General features: G+C 38.5%; 1 protein-coding gene across 2 annotated transcripts in view; it reads left to right on the forward strand.

Moving 5' to 3' along the window:
- HERC6 (HECT and RLD domain containing E3 ubiquitin protein ligase family member 6) overlaps window positions 1-3315 on the forward strand; it is a 55396-nt gene extending 52081 nt beyond the window's left edge. The window contains exons 21-23 of one of the 2 annotated variants that reach the window (XM_055587604.1): window positions 258-441; window positions 524-626; window positions 2177-3315. In XM_055587604.1, the coding sequence (XP_055443579.1) occupies window positions 258-441; window positions 524-626; window positions 2177-2400 (511 nt within the window). In that variant the 3' untranslated portion in view covers window positions 2401-3315. The remainder of the gene's footprint in view (window positions 1-257; window positions 442-523; window positions 627-2176) is intronic. The other variant, XM_055587603.1, reaches the window with a different exon arrangement.
- Window positions 3316-10095: the final 6780 nt, after the last annotated feature.

A 10095-nucleotide genomic window follows, 5' to 3' on the forward strand; every position in this document is an offset into this window, starting at 1 on the left:
ATTGGTGTTTTTAAAATATCATCCTGAATGTGGTTGGGGCAATGGGAGCAAAACAAAGCCTTCATGCTTCTGCATATTCTCCATGCTCTCTTCTTCCAGCTGACTGGATGTTTTCGTAGCCCTGTGTCATATAGCGTTGTGTGCTCTGCAGATGTAACTTACTTTTCTTTCTTAATAGAAATGATGAAAAGGCAAAGTAGAGAATAGTTTAGTCACTGGTTAAGTATATTATTGGCCTTTTTTTTTGCTTCCTTCAGGAAAGACTATGTTTCTAAGTGTGTTGATTATGTTTTCAACACCTCTGTAAAGGCAGTTTATGAGGAATTTCAGAGAGGATTTTATAAACTTTTTGACAAAGAGATACTTAAACATTTCAAGCCTGAAGAACTAATGAGAGCAATAATTGGAAATACTGACTATGACTGGGAACAATTTGAAAAGGTAGGTAATAACTAAAGTGCCCCCAAGTCTTCCAAACAAAAATTACCCCTAAAAACCAAATTTCTCCTTTTTTTTTTTCAAGAATTCTATATATGAGCAAGGATACCATGAGTCACATCCTACTATACTGATGTTTTGGAAAGCTTTCCATAATTTAACTTTGGATGAAAAGAGAAAATTCCTCTGTAAGTATTGCAGAAATAGATGAATCTATAATTACATATCTTTTAAAATATCTTATTTGAGATAAAGTCATTAATAGTGTATCACAAATGTTAATGGCAAAGCAAGGGTTAGAATGCAGGTCCCCTAGCTTCTAGACCAGCGTTCATTTTCTTACTTAAGCCTGTTTTCCATTTTAAAAAATGATAGTAATAAAGATATTGTTATTTTACTACCTTGTCTACACTGACCCAGTTTGTGTCTTCTTTCTTCACTTTAGTTGGCTCCTAATTGAGCCTTTTATCTCACATTCCTACCTTTATTTACTTATCTAAAGTCCTATGGAATTAGGGCAATGTAAACTATCTCAAATACTATTAATGATTATAGTTCCAGTGACCGCTGATGATGATAATAATAACATTTATATTGTATGCTTACTCTATACCAGGCACTGTCCTGATCACTTTATAACTTTTACTTCCCTTTATCCTAATAGCAGCCTATGAAGCAGGTACCTTTATTTTCCCCCACTTCAGATATGAGGAAAAAGAGGCTTGCAGCATTTAGTAGCTTGCCTATGTTCTGACAGTTGGTTAATGTCAGAATGAGAATTTGAACCCAGCAGGCTAATTCAAAGCCCGTGTTCAAGACCACTAAGACATAAGAACCTCTCTTAGTGGGAAACCTGGGTTTCCATCAGATCAGATCAGATCAGTCGCTCAGTCGTGTCCAACTCTTTGCGACCCCATGAATCGCAGCACGCCAGGCCTCCCTGTCCATCACCAACTCCTGGAGTTCACTGAGACTCATGTCCATCGAATCAGTGATGCCATCCAGCCATCTCATCCTCTGTCGTCCCCTTCTCCTCTTGCCCCCAATCCCTCCCAGCATCAGAGTCTTTTCCAATGAGTCAACTCTTCGCATGAGGTGGCCAAAGTATTGGAGTTTCAGCTTTAGTATAGGGCAGATTTAATGCCTTATTCTCTTATCTTTCATCCCATTTCTTAGTTCTTCTTGAGATGCGTACACATCTTTCTTGCTATTTTTGTTGCTACTGAGGATGTTTGAGGACAACTTTTCCACAAACTTAACTACTTCTCCACAAGCCCAAACTACCTTCCCAATGTTCTTTCTTAATGGGAAACTTTTGTTTCAGTCCAGGGATTCTGTTGGCTGTACATTCAGTGAGTTCACATACATCTTCTCCTCTGGTTTTTTCTTTCTGCCTGAAGCTTCCCTGTCACCCTAACCTGGCACCTCTCTCCCTGCCTTGAGGCTCAGTGTCTTCATTATCTCTTCACATCATACTTCCTAGCTGAGCTCAACTAAACTCCTTGTATCTTGCTGTTATCTTTTCACATGCGTAATTTCCCCCCAACTAGATCGTGAACTCTCCAAAGACAAAGACCAAATGTCATGATTTTTCTTCACCCAACGTGGTCCCATGTAGTTCTCTTTGCACAAGGGGGACCCAATAAATATTTTTGAATGAAATGATTAATTTCTTCCTTTTCATTTTAAGTTTTGTTCTTTCTGTGAACTACCTTAACTGAAGCTTATTTCTTTTTAGTTTTTCTTACAGGAAATGATAGACTACATGTAAAAGGCATACAGAAACCAGGAATCCGGTTTTGCTGTCCTGAGACTTGCAGTGAAAGCGATTTCCCAAAATCACTGACATGTCATAATATTCTGGAACTCCCTAAATATTCTACAATGGAAAAAGTGAAGGAAGCACTTCAAATAGTCATCAACAGCAACAAAGGATTTATCTCAGCCACAGTCACAGGGTGATAGTGACCTCTGAGAGGCTCACATCTCGGGTCCTCTCACCCTACGATCCTTCTGTTCTTTAGTACAGGAGTACAGTTTCTTCTTTAGGTCTGATGAGTACAAAGGTTGATGGATTTTAGATAGAATAAGTTGACAAATGCTGGGATAAACAATGACATGATGAGTCAAGGATAATATTGTTAATAAACCAGCATTTCCTGGTCCTTAAATTTGCTATGAGAATGATTGCTTTTTACTGAATTATTATTCAGGAAATAATTGCTTTTTACTGAATTATTTCCTGAATAATAATTAGCATTTTAAAATATACTGAATATTAAAAGCTAAAAGATAACTCTAAAAATATTGTACATCTAATAAGTGAAAGTGAAGTCACTCAGTCGTGTCTGACTCTTTGTGACCCCATGGACTGTAGCCTACCAGTCTCCTCCATCCATGGAATTTTCCAGGCAACAGTACTGGAGTGGGTTGCCATTTCCTTCTCCAGAGGATCTTCCTGACCCAGGGATCGAACCCTGGTCTCCCAAATTGCAGGCAGACGCTTTACCATCTGAGCCACCAGGGAAAACCCTAATAAATAATTTACAAATATGAAGTTCGAAAAAATAAAGCTGTAATTGAATTCACCATGTTTTGAGGCATGTGTGTGTGTGTGTGTGTGTATATATATATAATATGTTTGTTTGTTTGTTTTGTTTTTTTCCTATTCTGGGATGTCTCCAGAGTTTTGATTATAGCCAAACAATCTTTTTGAAAAATCTAAATATTAATTTACTGAATAATGGCTTGTGTTCAGTGCTGTGTTCTAAGAATTGTTCTAAATGAAAATAACATTATTTTGGTTAAAGGCTGAGGCCAACCAGGAACTCCTGTCTAATTACAGGTGGAAAAAAATGAAGAACATGAAATATGTTTCAGCATTATAGCTATAGAATGAATTAAAGGAGAGATATAAGCATGTTGGAAATTAATTTTGTGAGCCATTTCTATCTCATATTAAGTTTAAAACTGTAAGCTATTCTATAAATGCCTATGGTCATCCCAAACCATACACAGAAGCCTTGTATCATACACAGAAGCCTGTGTATCTTGTATCAGTGGTTCTGTGGGAAAGGAAACTATGGGGTGACGTCCACACTACGTGCTGATGTGGAAGGAGGTCTGAAATCTGAGGACAGACCAGACAGAGAGAGAGATTTCACCAAAAACCCTAGATTGTGAGGTAGTTAGTAGAAACGTAAGCCCCCAGAAAATTCTCATAGTTATTTTGGATATATCTGGTTTCTACAATAAATGGAATGAAGGCCCAGATGTACACTATTGGAATTTTAAGGGAAAAAGTAACTTCTGCATCTTAGAGATCCTTAGTTCAGTTCAGTCGTTTAGTCATGTCTGACTCTTTGTGACCCCATGGACTGCAGCACACCAGGCTTCCCTGTCTATCACCAACTCCTAGAGCTTGATCAAACTCATGTCCATCAAGTTGGTGATGCCATCCAACCACCTCATCCTCTGTTGTCGCCTTCTCCTCCTGCCTTCAACTTTCCCAGCATCAGGGTCTTTTCCAGTGAGTCAGTTTTTCACATCAGGTGGCCAAAGTATTGGAGTTTCATCTTCAGCATCAGTCCTTCCAATGAATATTCAAGACTGATTTCCTTTAAGATTGACTGGTTTGATTTCCTTGCAGTCCAGGGGGCTCTCAAGAGTTCTCCAACACCACAGTTCAAAAGCATCAATTCTTTGGCGCTCAGCTTTCTTTATAGTCCAACTCCCACATCCATACATGACTACCGGAAAAACCGTAGCTTTGACTAGATGGACTTTTGTCAGCAAAGTAATGCCTCTACTTTTTAATATGCTGTCTAGGTGGGTCATAGCTTTTCTTCCAAGGAGCAAGCATCTTAATTTCATGGCTGCAGTCACCATCTGCAATGATTTTAGAGCCTCCCAAAACAAAGTCTTTCACTGTTTCCATTGTTTACCCATCCATTTGCCATGAAGTGATGGGACCGGGTGCCATGATCTTAGTTTTCTGAATGTAGAGCTTTAAGCCACCTTTTTCACTCTCCTCTTTCACTTTCATCAAGAGGCTCTTTAGTTCTTCTTTGCTTTCTGCCATTAGGGTGGTGTCATCTGCATATCTGAGGTTATTGATATTTCTCCCAGCAATCTTGATTCCAGCTTGTGCTTCTTCCAGCCCAGCGTTTCTCATGATGTACTCTGCATCTAAGTTAAATAAGCAGGGTGACAGTATACAGCCTTGACATACTATTTCCCAATTTGGAACCAGTCTGTTGTTCTATGTCAGGTTCTAACTGTTGCTTCTTGACCTGCATACAGATTTCTCAGGAGGCAGGTCAAGTGGTGGTCTGGTATTCCCATCTCTTGAAGAATTTTCCACAGTTTGCTGTGATCCACACAGGCAAAGGCTTTGGCGTAGTCAATAAAGCAGATGTCTTTCTGGAACTCTCTTGCTTTTTCAGTGATCCAATGGATATTGGCAATTTGATCTCTGGTTCCTCTGCCTTTTCTAAATCCAGCTTGAACATCTGGAAGTTCTTGGTTCACACACTGTTGAAGCTTCACTTGGATAATTTTGAGCATTACTTTGCTAGCATGTGAGATGAGAGCAATTGTGCTGTAGTTTGAATATTCTTTGGCGTTGCCTTTCTTTGGGATTAGAATGACAACTGAACTTTTCCAGTCCTGTGGCCACTGCTGAATTTTCCACATAGGCTGGCATATTGAGTGCAGCACTCTCACAGCATCATCTTTTAGGATTTGAAATAGCTCAACTGGAATTTCATCACCTCTACTAGCTTTGTTCGTAGTGATGCTTCCTAAGGCCCACTTGACTTCACAGTCCAGGATGTCTGGCTCTAGGTGAGTGATCACACCATCATGGTTATCTGGGTCATTAAGATCTTTTTTGTGTAGTTCTTCTATGTATTCTTGCCACCTCTTAATAGCTTCTGCTTCTGTTAGGGCCATAAAATTTCTATCCTTTATTGTATCCATCTTTGCATGAAATGTTCCCTTGGTATCTCTAATTTTCTTGAAGAGATCTCTAGTCTTTCCCAATCTATTGTTTTCCTCTATTTCTTTGCACTGATCACTAAGGAAGGCTTTCCTATCTCTCCTTGCTGTTCTTTGGAACTCTGCATTCAAATGGGTATCTTTCCTTTTCTCCTGTGCCTTTTGCTTCTCTTCTTTTCTCAGCTATTTGTAAGGTCTTCTCAGACAACCATTCTGGCTTTTTGCGTTTCTTTTTCTTGGGAATAATCTTGATCATTGCCTCCTGTACAATGACAAACCACTTCAGTATTCTTGCCTTGAGAACCCTATGGACGGTATGAAAAGGCAAAAAGATAATGACACTGAAAGATGAACTCCCCATGTTGGTAGGTACCCAATATGCTACCAGAGTTGAGAAATAATTCCAGAAAGAATGAAAAGATGGAGTCAAAGTGAAAACAATGCCCTTCGTGGATGTGACTGGTGATGGAAGTAAATTACAATGCTGTAAAAAACAATATTGCATAGGAACCTGGAATGTCAGGTCCACGAATCAAGGGAAATTGGAAGTGGTCAAACAGGAGATGGCAAGAGTGAACATCAACAAGAGTGAACTTGGATTACTGTGATACTAAAATGGACTGGAATAGATTTAATTCACATGACCATTATATCTAGTACTGTGGGCAAGAATCCCTTAGAAGAAATGGAGTAGCTGTCACAGTCAACCAAAGAGTCCAAAATGCATTACTTGGATGCAATCTCAAAAATGACAGAATGATCTATGTTCATTTCCAAGGCAAACCATTCAGTATCACAGTAATCCAAGTCTATGCCCCAACCACTAATGCTGAAGAAGCTGAATGGTTCTATGAAGACCTACAAGACCTTCTAGAACTAACAGCAAAAAAAGATGTGCTTTTTATCACAGGGGACTGGAATGCAAAAGTAGGAAGTCAAGAGATACCCGGAATAACAGGCAAATTTGGCCTTGGAGTACAAAATGAAGCAGGGCAAAGGCTAACAGAGTTTTGCCAAGAGATCGCACCGGTCATAGCAAACACCATCTTCCAACAACACAAGAGACAACTTTACACATGGACATCACAATACCGAAATCAGATTGATTATATTCTTTGCAGCCAAAGATGGAGAAGCTCTATACAGTAAGCAAAAACAACACTGGGAGCTGACTGTGGCTCAGATCATGAACTTTATTGCCAAATTCAGACTGAAATTGAAGAAAGTAGGGAAAACCACTAGACCATCCAGGTATGACCTAAATCAAATCCCTTACGATTATACAGTGGAAGTGAGAAATAGATTTAAGGGACTAGATCTGATAGACAGAGTGCCTGAAGAACTATGGACAGAGGTTACTGACATTGTGCAGAAGAGATCCTTAAGCACCTGACTTTTGGATTTTGTTATTCAGGCCTTTCAACGCCAACATTACTTTTTCTATACAAATGAGTGAGCTGTACTAAACATTTTAAGAACAAATAGTACCAGTTCTTTATATATTCTTTCAGAAAATGAAGAGGGAACACTTCCCAATTAATTCTCTTCTGCCAGCATTATTCTAATACCAAAACCAGATAAAGACATTACAGGAAAAGAAACCTACATGTATCTCTCATATGATCACAGATAAAAAAATCATTTACAAAGTTTAAACACATAAAACATTCAGTAAAATATAATATCTGTGACCAACTTGGAGTTAGTTCAGAAATTCATTTGAAAATGCATTATTTTCACCATATTAGACAAAAATCGTGTAATTACCTCAGTAGAGGTAGAAAAAAATTGACAAAATTCCGTACTCACTCATGCAAGATGAGTACTCTTGGCAAACTAGGAACTTACTTGACCTGATTACTTCATACTTAATGGTGAAAGAAATGCTTTCCTACTAAAATTGAGAAGTCCAAGATGTCTCTCATCACTTCTGTTCTAGATGTACTAGTCCATACATAAGGCCAAACTTAAAAAAGAAAGGCCATAATGATTGGAAAGGAAAGAGTAAAACTATCTTATTTATCAATTACATAGTTATCTGTAGGATATTAAAAGGCATCCACACAAAAAATCTACTAGAACCATTTATTAAGTAAATATAGAAAGGTGTCATGGTTCAAGGCAATATATAAAAGTTAAATGCATTTATATATACTCACGGGCTTTCCTTGTGGCTCATCTGGTAAAGAATCAGCCTCCAATGTGGGAGACCTGGGTTCAATTCCTGGGTTGGGGAGATCCCGTGGAGAAGGGAAAGGCTACCCACTTCTGTATTCTGGCCTGGAGAATTCCATGGACTGCATAGTCCATGGGGTTGCAAAGAGTTGGACACGACTAAGGAACTTGTATTTCACATATATACTCCCAATCAAACACTGAAATTTTTTAAAGTACAACTTGTAATATCAAAAAATAAATATAAGGATAAGTTTAACAAAATATGTTTGACTGCTCACCAAAAACTTGAAAATATTGCTGCAACAGTTTAAGAAGCTTTTAGTTAATGGCGAAAGATGCTCATGGACAAAAGAATCAATATTATCATCAGGTCACTTCTTCCTAAACTGATCTAATTTAGAGTAATTGCTAAATCCTTGCAGTCTGTTTTGTAGACATTGGTAAGGTGATTCTAAAATATTTATGGAAATGCAAAGAACTTAAAATAGACAAAACAACTGAAGAAGGACAATGGTCAAACACTTAGGTGAACTGATTTTGAGTCAATTAGCATCTACAGTAATTAACACAGTGTGGTATTGGAGTAAAAAACCGAAATACACAATGGAACACAATAAAAAGTCCAGAGATAAGTCCAATCACATATAGTCAAGAGTTTCGACAGGGACACTGAGGCAATTCAATGAGTAAAGGCAAACTGGAACAGGTGGAAATGGATAAAAAAAAAATGAACCTCTTCCCTTAATTTACCCCATAAAGCATAATTCATTTGAAATATAACAAAGACCTAAAGCTGTAAAACTTCTAGAAGATAATGTACGACAAAGTTTTAGGTTAGGCAAAGATTTTTTAACGTCAAAAAAAAAAAGCAGGAATAATGTTGGTAAGAGAAAAAGAATGGATAAAGAAAAAATGAATAATTTGCATCAAAATTAAAACTTTAGCTCTTTAGATGACATTTTTCATGTAATTTTATTAATTTTTTGTTTTAGTTTTATCATAACTTTCCTCTTTTTATTGAAGTATAGTTGATGTACAATATTATGTTAGTTAAAATGACATTTTTAATAAAATTAAAAGGCAAGCCACAGACTGGTAGAAAATATTTCAAAACATGTATCTAGTAAAGAACTTTATATGTAACATAGAGGACTCATACATTAAAAAAAAAAATCTTAGATGATAAGCAATGGAATCAGTAAGTAAGCAAAAGATGCAAAAAAGCAAAAAAGATGCAAACAGACACTTCACCAAAGAGGAGACAGAGATCAGCACTAATAAAAGCACTTGAAAATTTTCCCATCATTAATCATTGTTGTTTAGTTGCTCAGTCCTGTCCAACTCTTTTGTGACCCCCATGGACTCCAACCTACCAGGCTCCTCTGTCCATGGGATTTCCCAGGTAAGAATATTGGAGGGGATTGCAATTTCCTTCTCCAGGGGATCTTCCCAATCAAGGGATGGAGCTGGTGTCTCCTGAAATGGCAGCCGGCTTCTCTACCACTGAGCCACCAGGGAAGTTTTAATGGAAATGAAAACTGCAGTAAGATGGTATTTTAGACTACCGCAACTGCTAACATTAAGAAGACTGACAGTACTAAATGTTGGGAAGAATGCAGAGGGACTAGACCTCTCAAATGGCTGGAGGTAATGCTAAACGGTATAGCATTTTAGAAAAGTATGGTAGTTTCTTGAAACGATACTCATGTACTTGCCATATGACACAGCAACTTCATTTTTAGTTACTTATTCCAAAGAAATGAAAACACGTATCCACATTTATTCAACGCCTTGTTCACAGTATTCACAGCACTTCTATTCATCGGAGCCGCAAGCCAGAAAGGACTAAAATGCCTGCCTATAGGTAAATGGATCAAGAAATTTGTAGTGTATCCATATAATAGACTACCATTCAACAATAACAGAGAGAACTACTGATGAAACACTACAGGCTGAATCTTAAAACTTTATGCTAAGTGAAAAAAGTCAGACGAAAGACTGCACGAATCTGATTCCATTCGTAAGAAACTCTAGAAAAAGCAAAACTATATCGACAGCAGTGGCTGCAGGCACCGTCGTGTGGGCCGTGGGATGGGCTAGCTCTCTTCAGCTTTACCATGATGCTGTGGCCAAGCCTGGAGCAGAGTGCTTAGCAAACTTCAGCTTTCCTCGTCACAGTAGTTTCTGGAAATTCTGCAAGTCCGCCGGTGCCAAGGCTCCTCCTAGTGGAATTTGCAGTACTTCTTCGAAGGCCACCTGGTCCAGTTCAGGTGGCCACTGCCTGCCTGAGGACATCTTCTCAGCCCCGCCTCCCACCTCTTCACAGCCTTGTTTACTCTGGCCACCGTCCAAGCCAGTCTTAAAATCATGGAGTTTCCCTTTCTCTTTTCGATTCCGCTCCCTTAAAAAAACAACAACAATCAGTTTCGTTTCTCTCAGAAACTGCCGGCTCCGCCCCCAAACAGCACGTCGGGACCCAGC

This window comes from Bubalus kerabau, chromosome 7 (assembly GCF_029407905.1).
Source record: "Bubalus kerabau isolate K-KA32 ecotype Philippines breed swamp buffalo chromosome 7, PCC_UOA_SB_1v2, whole genome shotgun sequence".
Taxonomy (NCBI): domain Eukaryota; kingdom Metazoa; phylum Chordata; class Mammalia; order Artiodactyla; family Bovidae; genus Bubalus; species Bubalus kerabau.